Source organism: Rhinolophus hipposideros (genome assembly GCF_964194185.1).
Source record: "Rhinolophus hipposideros genome assembly, chromosome: 24".
NCBI classification, from domain to species: Eukaryota; Metazoa; Chordata; class Mammalia; order Chiroptera; family Rhinolophidae; genus Rhinolophus; species Rhinolophus hipposideros.
In genome coordinates, this window is record NC_138070.1 from 12,337,545 (window position 1) to 12,354,792 (window position 17,248).

A 17,248-nucleotide genomic window follows, 5' to 3' on the forward strand; every position below is an offset into this window, starting at 1 on the left:
AACTCCTTTTAGGCCGGAGTTAGAGTGAAGCCCGTGTGTCAATCCGACGGTCTCTGGGTGTGTCCGGCAAGGAGTGCCTTTCCCCCGTTTCTCAGGCTGCCAGGCTCCCTCTCCTCCCAGCCGCCTCCCCTCACTCCCTCGCTCCCTCCCTCCCTCTTTGCGCGGAGGCTCTTGGCCCGGGTCCCTGAGCCGCGGCGGGTGCCAGGACCAGTGAGGTCACGTCTCCCGTGAGCCTCGCTCCGCCGGCTTTTCAGAGCCTCGCCAGGAGTCGGCGGCCAGAGTCCCACACTGCGCCGCCCGTGCGCTCCTCCTCCCTCCTGCGCCGCCGGCCTCGTCCATGTCTCAGTACGCCCCCGGCCCGGACTTCAAGAGGACTTTGGACAGCAGTCCCGAGGCCACCACGGAGGATGACAAGACCGAGGAGGACGTGCCCATGCCCAAGAACTACCTGTGGCTCGCCATCGTCTCGTGTTTTTGCCCCGCGTACCCTATCAACATCGTGGCTTTCGTCTTCTCCATCATGGTGAGTGGATTAGGACCAGGAGGGGCAAGGGAGTGGGGCATGGGTGGGGTGGCGCCCTCCTGCAGACCCTACACGCTCCCCACGGCTCCCGTCCTCGCGGCCCTGCGCGCCCAGGGTCGTTTGCCCCCCGCACCTCCTCCTCACCTTTCTCGGGCTCTTGGCAGTCTCCCCTCAACCAGCCGCGCCTCCTCTGCGCTTCTTGTGGCGACCCGAGCCGTCACCGAGCGTCCCCCGGGCCGGCTTTCCCCCTGTTCCAGCGCCCGGGGTGCACTCTCTCTCCAACCCGGGGGAGTTCTGCCGTGGACTTTGCGGCTTCTTTCCCTGCCGCCGACATTCCTGGGCACTTCCGACCCCGCTTTTTCCAGAACCTCAATGCGCGCCACCTGGGCAGGCAACCGCACGCTGCATGCTGCCGCGCCCGCGCCCCGCTCTCCAGCGCGCGGGGTCCTTGTAGCCTGGGGTCCTTCTGCGGAGCCCAGGGCGCCCTGGGCCCCTCTCTGAGGGTGCTCAAGCCACTGTCCACGTCCTCTCCTTGCCCCCGGGCCCCACGTTTCGGCAAGCCCTCTCCGGGCAGCAGTTCCTTCCCACTTCCCCCTACGCCAGCACCCTCTTCGCGGCCCTCGGGGGACCGCCTTGGCACCTCTTTCCAGCGCTCCCGCTCTCTCTCCAGGCCTTCCTTGGGCGCACGCTCGCCGTTGTCTCTTTCTACCCCAGCACTTCGTAGGTCCCCTCCGTGGGCTGCGCACGGCCCCTGTCCCCGCCTCTCGTGGCGCCCCCCGAGGGCTCCCAAGCGCTCCTCCGCTGCTCTGCCCTGGGCCGGGGGTGCCCCCGGGAATGCACTGGGGACGCCGCGCGCCGTGGGGCTCCGCGCGCGGTTTGCGAACTGCGCGCCTCTCCGGAGGAGGGGCAGGGGGTGCTTCGAGTCCGCTCTTCCGGGGCCTCCTCGGCCCTGCTAGGAACTCCCGGCAGAACCCCACCAGGAGGGCGCCGAGCGCCCGCGAGGCCCTCGCCTTATTGACTGGAGCAGCTGGGCGGGGGTGGCGGCGGGGTGAGGTTCCGACCGCCACTGTCCCGGGACAACCCTGGCAGTGAATTCCCTCCCCCGCCGGCCCACCTCCTCTGCAGTTGAGCAACGGAACTCCCCAGCCACAGACGGGGAGAGTCCGGATTCAGTTTAGAGAAGATGGAGAGCCACTGCCCTCCCCCCCCCCCATTCAAGTCTGTACACACTTGCCCGTGGGCGGCACCACCTTCGCTTCGTGGAAACCCACAGACCTCAGGTGCACACGCAACTCGCTCTTTCCCAAGCCCCAGGTGTAGGCTATCTGTACCACCATCCACGTGTGCAGCCCCAGACGCTCCCACTGCTTGGCTGCAAACCCCAGTTCCGCCACGTGCTAGCTGTAAGCGCTCCGAAATCACAGCACCTCTCTTAACCTCCGTCTCTTTGTAAAATGGGAGTCATCATAGCTGTTTTTCGGGGGGTTGTATTAATGCGATAATAGTTATAAAATGCTTCAAAGAATGCCCAGCACGGGGATATTAAATCAAGTGTCACTTCCTCAGGACTTCTCTGATCACTGTTTAAAATGATCCCCCCCCCACATACAAGCTCTATTCTGCTTTCCCTGCTGCTTTTTGCCCAAAGCACTTCTCTCCATCTGATATATTATTTTACTTATTAATATGCTTATTGTCTGTCCCCCCTCATTAGAATATAAGCTCTGTGAGGGCAGGGATATTTGTCATGTTGTTTGTTGCTGGATCTTCACCTAGAAAAGAATCTGACAGGTGGTAGATGCTCATTAAATATTGTGAAATGAATGCACGAATGAATGAATGAATGAATGAATGCATGAATGAATGAATGGTGTTAATGGCTCGATGTCTACCTCCACACCCCACCTGCACTGGAGCCCCGGAAGCCACCTTATCAGGTTCCTTAGGACCAAACAGCCAGTTTCTTTTCTTCCTTCCTCTCCCAAGATATCCGGTCTTAGGTTTTTTGTAACAAAGTTGGGAAGGATGTCACAGCCAAATTCCCCAGGCAGTAGCAGGCTCTGGCTGGCATTGGTGCCCATACTCTATCCTGGTTTATTAATGAATCCGCAGCCAGTTCACCCTTTTCCCAGAGCCAATAGAAAACTGCCTGCAAAGCCTTTCCCCCTCATTGATGAGCTGAACTGACACTCCAGCTAGTGGTGACAGGTTGAATATAAATGATGCCGCGTGCTGTGTCCCTGGGGATAAGATCTGTACCTGCTTTGAATAGAAACCCCTTTTTCTGACCCCTCGCATCCCCATTCCCTCCTCAAAGCCTTTTAAAATAGTTTAATAGCAAGAGATCATTCTACTGCCAGAACACAGACCCTGGGATCAGCAAGTTGACTCTGGGCAAGTTTCATACCTTTTCAAAGCCTTGGTTTCTTCATCTAGAAAATGAAAACGTGACAAGTGTTTTAAGTTGAGCAAAACTGTTGTACGCATGAAGCAAAGCCCGCTGCCTTGTGCTTGGTATATAACAATAACTGTCAGACGGATGGATAGGTTTGGTCCTGGAAACATCATTATGTCACACATGAAAATAAACAGAACATCAAATAAGTGAAACCCAAATTCCAGAAACAGCTTCCTACACCTTCCCCACTGCTCTCCCTCTAAGGGACCGGAAGCGTTTTCCCCCTGAAATAGTACAGATCTGTGCTTGAGGAGTTTCCTCCTGCTAAGTCTGCAAAGTCCAGGGAAGCCAGAGAAAGGGAAGGCTGTGCAGGCGCACGATGGCGAGCCAACTCTGCCAGGTGTGCGCTCTCCCCGGGGCGTCTTGCCATGTTCCATCCTAGCGAAATCTCATTTAGCTGGAATTTGATCAATTCAGTCACACCAGAGCTGGGCGTGGTACCATTCCTCAGGGAGGCATTTGGAAATGGGGGGAGCCTGTGTGGCATCTTGGTGATTTGGGGCCCTCCTGCCACTTGTTGGAAAGGACCAAGAGTACTAATCTCCCCCCCCCCATTAAGAACTGGCCTACCCCCCATATATGACAAACCCACAGCTAACATCATACTCAATGGGGAAAAGCTAAAACCATTCCCCCTAAGATCAGGAACAAGACAAGGTTGCCCACTTTCTCCACTTCTATTCAACATAGTGCTGGAAGTTCTAGCCACAGCAATCAGACAAGAGAAAGAAATAAAAGGCATCCAAATTGGTAAGGAGGAAGTAAAATTATCATTATATGCAGATGATATGATACTATATATAGAGAACCCTAAAGACTCCACCAAGAAACTATTAGAACTGATAGATGAATTTAGTAAAGTAGCAGGATATAAAATTAATATTCGGAAATCAGTTGCATTTGTATATACCAATGATAAAATAGCAGAAGGAGAAATTAAAAAAACAATTCCATTTACAATTGCTCCAAAGACTATAAAATATCTGGGAATAAATCTAACCAAAGATGTAAAGGATCTGTACTCAGAAAATTATACAACACTGAAGAAAGAAATGAAAGAAGACATAAATAGATGGAAACACATTCCATGTTCATGGATAGGAAGAATTAATATAGTTAAAATGTCCATACTGCCTAAGGCAATATACATATTCAACGCAATTCCTATCAAACTACCAACGACGTTTTTCACAGAAATAGAACATATAATCCTAAAATTTATATGGGACCATAAAAGACCCCGGATAGCCTCAGCAATCTTGAGAAATAAGAACAAAGTGGGAGGTATAACGATACCTGATTTCAAACTATACTACAAGGCTACAGTAATCAAAACAACATGGTACTGGCATAAAAATAGATACATAGATCAATGGAACAGAATAGAGAGTCCAGACGTAAATCCAGGCCTATATGCCCATCTAATCTACGACAATGGAAGCAAGAATGTACGATGGGGTAAAGATAGTCTGTTCAATAAGTGGTGTTGGGAAACCTGGACGGACACATGCAAGAAAATGAAGCTGGACCACCTCCTTACACCATATACAAAAACAAATTCAAAATGGCTTAAAGACTTAAATGTAAGATCTGAAACCATAAAATATCTAGAAGAAAATATAGGAAGAAACTTCATGGACATTACCCGGAGTAAGATTTTCACTGATATATCCCCTCGCGCGAGCGAAGTAAGAGAAAAAATAAACATGTGGGATTACATCAAACTAAAAAGTTTTTTCACAGCAAAGGAAACCATCAATAAAACAAAAAGGGATCCTACTCTATGGGAAAAGATATTTGCCAATGATATATCTGATAAGGGATTAATATCACAAATCTATAAAAAACTTACTCAACTCAACTCCAAAAAAACAAACAACCCAATTAAAAAATGGGCAGAGGACTTGGGGAGACATTTCTCTAAAAAGGACATACAGAAGGCAAGAAGACATATGAAGAAATGCTCAACCTCACTAACCATCAGAGAAATGCAAATAAAAACCACAATGAGATACCACCTCACTCCAGTCAAAATGGCTATTATCAATAAATCAACAAACAACAAATGCTGGCGCGGATGTGGAGAAAAGGGAACGCTAGTGCACTGTTGGTGGGACTGCAGATTAGTGCAGCCACTATGGAAAACAGTATGGAGGTATCTCAGGAATCTGAAAATGGAACTACCCTATGATCCAGTAATTCCACTCCTAGGCATCTACCCGGAGAAATCCAAAACTCCAATTCAAAAATCTGTATGCACTCCTATGTTTATTGCAGCACTTTACACAATAGCCAAGATATGGAAACAACCAAAATGCCCATCGGTAGATGACTGGATTAAGAAGCTGTGGTACATTTATACAATGGAGTATTACGCAGCCATAAAGAAGAAAGAAATCTTATCATTTGCAGCAACATGGATGGATCTAGAGAACATTATGTTAAGTGAAATAAGTCAGAAAGAGAAAGACAAGTACCATATGATCTCACTTATATATGGAATCTAAAGAAAAGACTATGTGAATGAACTAATCAGAGTCAGTTTTGGGGACGCAGAGAAAAAACCGAGAGTGGTTAGATGGGTGTGTGGGAGGGGGTTGGGGATAAGGGGAAAGGTGAAGGGATTTGGAAGCAGCTGGTAACCACAAGATGGCCTCAGGGTTTTTCTTTTGAAAATTAATTTGGGGAAGGTATTCTATAATGTTGTAAAGATTTTGTTGGGTATCCGATGGACATGCGTCCTATTTGGGAGACCACCTCAGGGATACTGTGGATACCTGATCATGGCATTGTACATCAGAAGCCAAACATTAATGAATGCTAACTATAATTTTATATATATAATGTGATGGTTCAGTGTGAGGTCGGAGGGATAGTGGATGGGGGGAGGGGGGTTCACAGTATGAGGGATATAAATGATGAACGTCTAAGTATTACCTTGTTTTGTACACCTGAAACTAATAAATAAATTAATTAATTAAAAAAAAATAAATAAAGTAAAATTCTGAAGAAAAAAAAAAAAAAAAAAAAAAAGAACTGGCCTACCCCAAACATCAATGGCACCTCGCTATCAAGAAACATTGTAAGACAATGCAAATGGATGGAAAATATTAACAAGGCTAAAAAGAACTAGTTCCCAGAACTGAAAAAAGAGCCATCCATCTCAAAACAATCGATATCTTTCTTTATTAACCCAAGCCTTCTATGAAATTACACAGTGGGAGTAGGTGCTGGGGAATAATAGAACTACTGTGAAAAATACCCATTGGAGAAGTGTTCTTCACGCTGTGGGTGTTTGTGATCTTTCTACCACCCCAGTCCTGGGGGTTGTAAGGCCCCCAGATGAGAATCGGTATGATATGGAGGTTGTATCAGAATGTTGGTGGGTCACGCATTGCCAGCAGCAGGGACACAAAAGTCTCTGCTTCTCCGTGTACTGAAAATCTATTTGTTGGAAGTGCACTTAGTATTCCATTTCCAGAGACACGTATCGCAAGACTTCTTCCTAACCCCCCTCAAAAAACACTGGGCTACTGCTGGCGTGCATTGCATGTGCATGTGAGGTTGAAACTGGCACCCTTTCTCCATTCTGATGCAGCGCTGCATCGGGGCACACAGCTTGGAAAGTGAAGCCCAGGCTGGCGTTCGGGCCCTACTCATCGTGTTCCCAGGTCATCTGGGTACACCCCTGGTTATTTGTTTATTCCACCTGAAAGGAACCTCATAATTGCCATGTGGCTTTTGACCCTGGAGAAAGGATGTTTGTTCATGCAACACATATTTATTGAGCACCTACTATGTGCCGGGCTCTATTCCAGACTTTGGTATACTCCTTTACCTCTATCGAGTGGTAAACAAGATCAAGAAGGTTTCTGCCCTCCTGGATCTGGAAGAAGAAAGGTTCCAGGCAAGCTGCAGGAGTGCTGGCAAATTTAGGTTGAGTTCGACCTCTGTGATTAGTTTTGTCACTAGAATTTGCTACCTGACTCAAGAGACCGGAATTGAGTCCATGCTGAGCTGCCATTCTTGATGACGTCATTGGATCACCACCATTTGCACAGCTGAACCAATCTGGTCCCTCCGAGTGTGGATACAAAATAATCAATGATTTTTGATTGGGTGATTTATAAGACTTCTTTCATCAGAACTTCCTCTTCCTACAGAACCTGTCTAAAGACCAACCATTGAGATTCAAATTATTTTCTGCTATTTGTTATGTTTGTGATTTCATGCAACTGTCTCAATCTTTGTGAGGCTTGGTTTTTCAACCCTGTAAAATAAGGGTTGTGACATGATAATACCTACTCACGCGTTCTTGCGGAGACGAAATAGTAAAAGTTAAATGTTTTCATCTTATTGCCTACAACACAGCTAGAACTCAACAAGGACTGATAATGATGATGGTGAGGATGATGATGATGAGTATATTTTAGGGATACAAGCCATTACGTTCTCCAGTAGCAGTTTTTCTGTTTTTATTGAGACTAGCAAACTTGATAAGAATAACAGCAAAGGCCAGTAAACAGGTCACTGGAATATATAACTGCTGCCGCCGAAAGGTAAATATTAATGCGAAACTGAAACGTGTACAAATAAACCAGGAAGACTTTGGGTTAAGCAAGGAGTATTGAACACACCTGTTTTTCTGCGCTCCCTTCTGAAACCACTTAAAATGATAGTAAGTGAATTTGAAAGGGTACAAACACCCAAGGACAAATTAGGAGAACAGAAAAAGAAATGAGAGAGGTAACAAGATATTAGAAGATGGAAAATGGCTAGTTGAGCCTTGACTAACTTGACAGACTACCACCCCATGTAGTAGGCACCTACTTCCTTAATAACCCTGATAGAAGACGCAAGGCTTGCTCTCTGGTGAGGCTGAACAGAGTGGCTCTAAACACCAGGCACAGCTGAGAGTGAGTTAAGGGGCCATGCTGGAAACAGAGGATTAATGGAAAGTCCGCATATTGAACAAGGAAGCCTCGCCACCACCCCTTCCTGACACCTTTACCCTGGCATCCAGGCAGGAGATTGGAGAATTTCTCCCCAAGGATGGGAATCCAAAAGAAAAATCCTACAGGTACAAACATTTGGGAATCTCCCAGAGAAATGATGACGTACCCACCCAATCACCGCAGTATGCCTGCCCATTGGCAAGCCCCCACCTCACGCATAAACCTCAAGAACTTTTTCAGGAGCCGGCCCAGTGGCTCAGGTGGTTGGCGCTCCGTGCTCCTAACCCCGAAGGCTGCCGGTTCGATTCCCACATGGGCCGGTGGGCTCTCAACCACAAGGTTGCCAGTTCAATTCCTCGAGTCCCACAAGGGATGGTGGGCTGCACCCCCTGCAACTAAGATTGAACACGGCACCTTGAGCTGAGCTGCTGCTGAGCTCTCGATGGTTCATTTGGTTGGAGTGCATCCTCTCAGCCACAAGGTTGGACTCCCGCAAGGAATGGTGGGCTGCGCCCGGCGCAACTAGAAACAGCAACTGCACCTGGAGCTGAGCTGCGCCCTCCACAACTAAGACTGAAAGGACAACAACTTGAAGCTGAACAGCACCCTCCACAACTAACATTGAAAGGACAACTTGACTTGGAAACAAAATCCTGGAAGTACACACTGTTCCCCAGTAAAGTCCTGTTCCCCTTCCCCAATTAAAAAAAAAAATGAAGAACTTTTTCAGTGTCTCACTTTCAAAGATGAAGAGGCAAAGATTATCAGGCATTTTAGAAATTCTTCTGAATTAAGAGATCTGTGGTTTACAAAAAAAATAATGAAATGTAAGGAAATAAATAATAAGACAAGTAAGAAGAAAACTTCAAGAATACATGATCAACACCTCAGAGAAATAAGAAACTGTGTTGTGTCCACAAAACAAGAACAGGTAGGAAAAAATATAAAACAATCAGAGGAGCAAAACAGAGCTCTCAGGAATTAAAAATATGAGGGTAGATATTTAAAAGGAAAAACAGAAGGATTAGAAGTTAAACTTGAAGGAACCTCAAGGAAATAATACTAAAATCAAAAAGATGGAAAATATGGAAGCTACTCAAATATCCACTGACAGATGGATAAATAAAATGTGGTCTATCCATACAATGGAATATTATTCAGCCTTTAAAAGAAAGGCAATTCTGACACGTGCTACAACATAGAGGAACCTTGAAGATGTTATGCTAAGTGAAATAAGCCAGTCACAAAAGGACAAATATTGTATGATTCCACTTATATGAGGGACCTAGAGAAGTCAGATTCAGAGACAGAACGTAGAACTGTGGTTGCCAGGAGGGAGGGGGAATGGAGAGTTACTGTTTGATGGGTACAGTGTCTTGGTTTGCAAGATGGGAAAGTTCTGGAGGTAGAAGATGGTGATGGTTGCACAACAATGTGAATGTACTTAATGCTGCTGAACGGTACACTTAAGAATGGTTAAAATTGTAAGTTTTATGTTATGTATATTTTACCACAATAAAAATACAGACAAAGGAAATATTCCTCCAAAAAGAAGAAAATAGTCAAGAAAATCTGAGAATCAGTCCCAGAAATCCAATCTCTAATCAGAAAGTTCCCCCCAAAAAAGAACATTAAAGTAAGGAAATTACATAATAAATATATACGAAAAATTTCCAGAACTGAACACATGCATTTCCAGATTAAAAGGGTCACCCAATGCCAAATAAAATGAGTGAAATGAGACGTGCACCAAAGTATATTATAGTCAAATTTCAGTTACTTGAGGATAAAATTTCTCTCCAATCCTACAAACTTTCAAGAAGAAACATGCCATATGTGGATTCATAACGGCTTTGGAATTCTCATCTATTATCTTGAAAGCTAAACAATAGTGAAAGAATGACTCCAAAATCTAAAGGAAAATTATTAACAACTTTGAGTTTAAACCCATCCAAACAATCATTCAAGGGAAAGGAAAGAAGAAAGACATTTTCAAACATTCAAGATCTAAAAAAACAAACAAAAAAACACCCTGCCATATACCTTCTCTCAAAAAGCTATAGGAGGACGTGCTCCCCCCAAAAAGGGAGTAAATCCAGAAAGAAAAAGACACAGGATCTAGAAAAAATGGGACCCAACACAAAGAAGAGGCAAAGCAAGGCAAAACAAGGCAACAGGTCTCAAAACCTGCAGAAGATGCGATTGATAATGGATGGTTGGTCTGAAGCCATTGTCAGAATCCAGTACCTGGCTGTGGGCTGGCACAGCAAGCCACAGCGCTTCCCCCAGCCTAACCACCACACCTGCTCTAGAAGACAAGGTATGTGGTCAAAAAAGAAAAGAAATACCCACAGGAAGAAACACAAACCAAACTGGGTGTTCTTCCATCAGAGTTATTTCAAGTGGATTTCAATTAGGTTTAGAGGGAGATTTTCAGTTTGTTTGGGGCTTTTTTGGTTACCAAGGCAGAACTTGGAAATAAGAGGTTTGGGTTCAGGCAGCTGACCCAGGAGGCTTAACATCGCTCACAAGTTGGGGCTCTAAATATTGTCATTCATTGGGTCTCTCAATGGGACTTAACTCTCTCTAGCTCTTTCCACGTGATTGTCAGCTAAGAAATGGGCTAGTGATTGGACCCATAATTGGACCCTATGACTTATTTCCTATGAATCCCTGTGCTTGAAGCTCTGAAGAGCAATAAGGTGGTCCCACATGATAAAGACCTGGCTTAAAATGTGTCATTGTTGGAAAGCTCTGTGCTAAGATACCCACAGATGTTACAGACATGCGTGTCCCCCAAGCAGCCTTTGCCATGTCGACTGCTTTAAAGAGTTTCCCCACGATGTGACAGAGGGTGGCCACGGACATTTGGCATTTGGGAATCTAGAATTTAAACTACTATTGGAATCCTCTCGGTCCTAAATTATTGGAGATACAGGCTACATCTATTTCAAGATGTTAATCTGTGTTCCTATAAAAGAAAATACATTTTAAATGCCATTTTATTTTACTGAGGAAATGATAAAATGGTTTTGTCGTAACATAAAGTGGGAGATATAGATAAAACAAGACTGACCACTAATGGATGGTTGTTGAAGCTGGGTTAAGGGATCACGGGGAGACAGTATATTATTTGGTCTGTTTTTTTATGTTTGAAATTTTCCATAATAAAAAGTTTAAAAAAAAATGAAAAAAGAAGTCCAGACAGAACCTCCCTCCCAAAGTCACTGAAACTGCCCAGATAACAAAATAGCAGCTATTAAATGAGTTGGCAAAACAGGCCACGGTTGAGGTGGAGTTTGTCATTAATTAATAAGAGAAACTATTCTGGCTTAAAATGTGTGAATTTTAATAATGACTTCAGAGGAAACCTTCAAATACTCATTAAGGGGAGGCCATGTAGGAAGACTCACATCCTAGAACAGCGCTTCTCAAACTTGAACCCCTCAAGGACCTTTGCAAAATGCAGATTTCACTCCTCTTTCATAGCTCAGCTGGAAAATCACCTCCTCCATAAAGCCCTTCTTGATTACCCCGTCCCTCATCCTAGACTGTACCCTACTATACTCTGCATTGAGTTCTCTTGGAGCACCTTCACTTCTTTGCACTGATTTGTTTATTTGAGCCCCAGGAAGAGTCTACTGTTAGCCTCAGCACCTAGCACAATGCCCAGCACATGGTCAGTATATAACAAATGTTTGATGAATGAATGAATGATGAGTGAATGGCTACAGAGGCCTAAGTTTACTCCTATTTTATCTATAAGGATTTCTCTCCTTTCCCCTAGTGTTCTGCGTTTCTGCTACAATTTTCTTGGAAAATATCCAGAAGACCCAGGCTAATGGCAGGGTCGCTGAGAGGTTTGGCCAAGACTTGGTTCCCAAGGACAACTTTCCTGGCTGGTCTGGGGCTTGCCAGCATCCTCGCATGGCAGGCCAGTGGGTCTACCCTTGGAAACTGGTCTCTCTTCTCGGCTTGCTAGTCCAGGGCATGACCCTCTCTAATTCAAAGCTGCTCTTCTAGAAAAGTCAGACTTTCCAAAACCATGCTTCTCAGACAACTCGTTCCGCCTGATGTTACCAAGTTTTACCAAAAAGTGGCCAGAGAAGAGGGGGATGAAATTGAGAAGTCAAGGGCTAAGTTAAGTAGAAGTGAACTGTTTCGCTTCCTTTAAGGGTTCTGGAAGCCTTCGACCCATCACTGTGCTCTGTGGCTGTTCCGTAGAACAGTATGGCATTATACTGACCATGTTGCTTAGGACCCTTTGATCTTAAAACTAATATGCCACAGAATACACTTGGGCAATACTGTCCTTAGTGATTCATTGGGTCTCACTTCTAATGAGTTGAGCCATTGTTGTTACAGGGGTATTGCAGGGTGTTCCATCCTCACATTCTTGCCTTGTAGACCCACCTCTCTCCTTCTCTTCCAACAGGTGTTTCTAATGGGTCTCTCTAGCCAGACTTTTGCAGATGTTCTTCCTCCCTCTTTCTTTTTTTCTTTCTACAGGTGATAGTCAGAAATTTGTCCTTCTGTTTCCTTTACCCTTTTTTACATCTCTACTCCCCAAACTGAAACAGAACTCCTATATTTAACTCCCTCTTCTGATCACTTCGTTTGTTCTTTGTTCTGGATAATTTTGATAGTTTCCTATTGCTGTTGTTACTATTATTACCACATTTGAAAACATGTCTTTACCTCTCAAAGCATTTTCATATGGACACAATATCATTTGTTCCTTGCAAAACCCCAGCAACATATGCAGAAAGTTGTTCTCCCCATTTACCCATGAGGAAATGGGGCTCGGAAAGGTGACACTGGTGGATGAAATCAAACATGACAGTCCTTGCCCCCATGGAGTTTACAGTCTAGCCTCTCGAAGCATTACAGTTAGACCATTATGTCTTGCCCTTTTGACAGGAACACAGCTCTGAAGTTCTGAAAGCTTTTTCTTTTAATAGATCTGCCCCATCAATATGAGCAGCTCGTGTAATACTCTCAATCAAGCCTGGCAGAATTCCTCTCTAGCTTTTTTACTTTAATGATAGACAGACAAAAGGACAATTCTCACTTTGTCCTTGAAGATATTTATGGGAGAAACGGCCCAGAAGCCCAAATAGGACAGAGATAAGCATGCATGCATGCATGCATGCATGAATGAATGAATGAATGAGAGGAAAATGCACCTTGTGATCCACAAGCTCAGTCTGTGGATTCCCAACACTACATTTAGACACAGAAACTGAGTAAGAAAAATCTAAACAAAAATTCCCAAAATTATCTGAGAGCTCAGATGTTATTAGTAAATATTTGCCAACTGCCCACATCCATCAAGCTATTTAGAGAAAGCCTGCTATATAGGAGTTTGGGAATCTAGGACAATACGATCTACATGAAGAGATTCCTTACACCTGGACAAAAGTATCGCAGACTATGTTCAGGCATTGATGTAAGCCTACACAGAGCGTGTGTGTGTGTGTGTGTGTGTGTGTGTGTGTGTGTGTGTGTGTGTGTCAGACAGACAGACAGACAGAGACTGAAAGAGAGAAAACCTCACTTACTTCCCACTGGCCAAATATGTACTAAAGTGATGATAATGATGAAGAAGGCTTTGAAAGAGAGAAGAGGTGTTTTGAAGAAAAGGGAACATATTCTAAAATTAGGATTTCAGTATTGACAACTTAATAGATCAAAATATTGGCATATTTAGCAAACAAAATTAAAGATACCAGGAATAAACCTCGAAAATATCCAAGATCTGTACAACGAAAGCTTCCCCAAGAAATTAAAATTTAAAAATAAAAATTGACTACATGGAGAGGCATGACATGATGTACTTGATGTTCATCCCACTGTTAATTATGAAGTGAATTATAAAATGAGTTCCTAAACGTGAAGCACGTGCCTGGCACAGAGTAACTGCTTAATTAATATTTGTCACTCTGGTGGTGTAAATGTGAAAAATTAGAGATGGACGTAAGAATTGATTCCAACATAGGAGACTAAGTAAATTAAATATATACATGTATAACAGGGAATATTATATAAAATTTAAAGCATGCTTTTGACAAACTTTTATAATGCACGGAAAGGTTTGCAGTAAAATATCAAGTAGGGAAAAAAGACAGAACATAAATGTCTACACTGATCTTCTCTCAGGGGCAGAATTATGGACAGTTATAATGTAAAGGTTAAGAGCAAAATTCTATTATCAGGCGCACCAGGGTGTCTGTTGTATAACACCGATGAAGTTACTTAACTTGACCCTGAGTTTCCTCATTTTTACATTGGGAACAGTATCACCTACCTCCAAGAGATGGCTGTGTGAGTTCAATGGGGTAATATATGCAAAGGACTGGAAAAACCTTAGCTATTATAATTTCAAGTTTGACTATAAGTGTTTAGTATTTTCCAATTTTCTATAATAAACGTTTAGAGCTCATTTCTAGTCAGAAATAAGGATTTTTCTAAAGGTAATAAAAGGAAAAATCTTCAGAAAGAAGAAGGAAGGGGTTGGGACATAAGTGGATTCTTCTCCACCTCGAAGGGTGATTCTGGCTCTAAATCTATGTTCTTATCAAGCTGAAAGGTCAGCTCTATAGCTAACTCGAGACAAATGCTGTTCTATTCTGATGTTTTGTTCTAGCCCTGAAAATCTCCAAGGATAGAGAAAAAACAGCTTACTACATATAGTTCCTGCCACAACGTAAATGCTTGGAAAATGTCAGAAGTTTTGTTGTTTTGGTTCCAATTTTACTCAGTTTTTACCTAAGCAGAAGCTCACTGCCATGGCCAACAACAACAACAAAAAAAACCACCCAATTTTTTTTATTGAGATATAATTAATATGTAATTCTGTATACATGTAAGGCTTACAGCATGTTGATTGGATACATTTATCTATTGAAGCATGATTGCCATTGTAGTGTTAGCTAACACCTCTGTCACGTGACACAATTATCATTTCTTTCTTGTGGTGGGAATAATTAAGATGTAGTCTGTTAGATCTTTGATGTTTAGAAGTGTGGTGTTTATAATAGAGTATTCACTACATAATCGCTATACTGTGTATTAGATCTCCAGCATCCATTTACTTAACTAGTTGTAAGTGTGTACCTTTAAACAACATCTCCTCAATTCCTCCATTCCTCAGCCCCTGGTAACCACCACTCTATTATTTTTACAACTTTGGCTCTTTTAGGTTCCACGTATAAGTGATATCATGGAGTATTGGTCTTTCTCGGTCTGACTCATTTCACTTAGCACATAATTCCCTCTAGGTCCATCCATGTTGTCACAAATGGTGATATTTCATTCTTTTCTCTGGTAGAGTGTTAATTCCACGGTATAAATGCACCACAATTTCTTTATCCAGTTGTTTATTGATGGACACTTAGGTTGCTTCCATATCTTGGCTATTGTAAACAGCGCTGCAGTGAACATGGGGGTGCATATGTCTTTTCGAGTTAGTGTTTTGGATTTCTTTGGATAAATACCCAAGACTGGCATTGCTGGGTCATGTGATAGTCCTACTTTTAATTTTTTGAGGAACCTCCATACTGGTTTCCATACTTAAGCCCACTTTTCTGTTCTGTCTCTCTGCCACCTAGAAGCCATCCTGAGATAAGTGTTTCGTGCTTTTAAAGGACATGTGCCTCCTATTTTCCCTTGAGTCACACTAGCTCCTCAGTGAGTAGCTGCCAACAGCGGGAAATGACAGACACCAGATGGAATAGCTCCATCACTTCAAACATTCCATGAGGCTCCAAAATCTCTTCTGCATTTGTGTTGGATTGTGGCCAAGTCCAAGGCCCATTTTCAATGAGAGAAAATGGGTATCTATCCAGAGAAATCCAAAACACTAATTTGAAAAGATATATGCATCCCATGTTTATTTGCAGCGCTGTTCACAATAGCCAAGACATGGAAACAACCGAAAAGCCCTTTGGCAGATGACTGGATTAAGAAACGGTGGTACATTTATACAATGGAGTATTACTCGGCCATAAAAAAGAATGAAATCTTACCATTTGCAACAATCTGGATGGACCTAGAGAACATTATGCGAAGTGAAATAAGTCAGATGGAGAAAGACAAATACCACATGATCTCACTTACATGTGGAATCTAAAGAACAGAATAAATGAGCAACTAAACAGAAATAGACTCAGAGATATAGAGAAAAAAACTGATGGTTGCTAGATGGGAGGGGGGAGGGGATGGGGGAGAAGGTGAAGGGATTAGAAAGTACAAATTAGTATTAGTAATATTGTAGTCACAATATTGCCACGGGGATATGAAAGACAGTTTGGGGAATATAATCAATAATGCTGTAAAGATTTTATAGGGTATCAGATGGGTGCTTGTCTTATTAGGGAGACCACTTCAGGACAGTGTAGATGCCTGACCACTGCACTGGACACCTCAAGCTGAAGCTGAATAATATTGAATGTCAACTATAATCAAAAAAAAAAAAAAATATATATATATATATACATATTTTTTTTTTTTCACGGGAGGTGGAGTACAACATAGGGAATAGAATCAAGGGAATTGTAATAGAGATATACGATGTCAGACGGGCAGTAGACTGGGGGGGGCTGTTATCACTTTGTAAGGGGTGTAAATGTCTAACTGTTACATTGTTTTGTACACCTGAAACTAATTTTTTTAAAAATGGAGGGGGGAGGGGGTGTGGCAAATAGACATCTGCATGGCCAAAGACAGAGAGAGCCTTCTCGTCCATTTATGGCCATCCCTGGCTCCTGCCGCCATTGTGGAAAGCTGGCTTGGTACCAGTTAGCTCTGAAGTTCAAAGAGAAAAGCTGAGAAAAGGGATTCAGATAAGGGAGGAGCACTTTAAGGCAACACAAAGAAACATCACTTAACAGTGCTTAGTCCCCTGAGAAAAGGCGCACGGCACCTGGGAAACTTTCTGCCTCTATTTCTCAAAGGAAGAAAGCAGGGAGGGGGGTTCTCCCACATTCATTCAACATTTTTTGAACACTGACCGTGTGTCAGACACTGTGGCGACCTCGTAGATAAAGGCCAGCTTTATACGGCTGACATTTGGGGCATCTGTGAGCTCACTGGTTCTCGGTGACTAGAAGCTGCCAACGTGTTGGGTGGGTGAACTAACCGCTCTTCTTCCCCTCAAGAATTCTGAACCAGTTAAGAAATATGACGCAGGAAACCAGCAGATGAGCTGTTTGGAGAGTGTGGCTTCAGATCCACAGTCAAAGGGATCCACTCTGCCCCCAAATTGGGCAGACACCCAATCTTCTATGCACAGCACAGCCTTCCCCTGCTTGG

The 17,248-nt window shown here is 43.7% G+C and overlaps 1 protein-coding gene across 1 annotated transcript in view; it reads left to right on the plus strand.

Annotated features, from left to right (window-relative positions):
- Nucleotides 1–269: 269 nt before the first annotated feature.
- Nucleotides 270–17,248, plus strand: part of TMEM233 (transmembrane protein 233) — a 37,536-nt gene continuing 20,557 nt past the window's right edge. Inside the window, exon 1 of the mRNA XM_081036607.1 lies at nt 270–523. Coding sequence (XP_080892733.1) covers nt 338–523 — 186 coding nt within the window. The 5' untranslated portion in view covers nt 270–337. The remainder of the gene's footprint in view (nt 524–17,248) is intronic.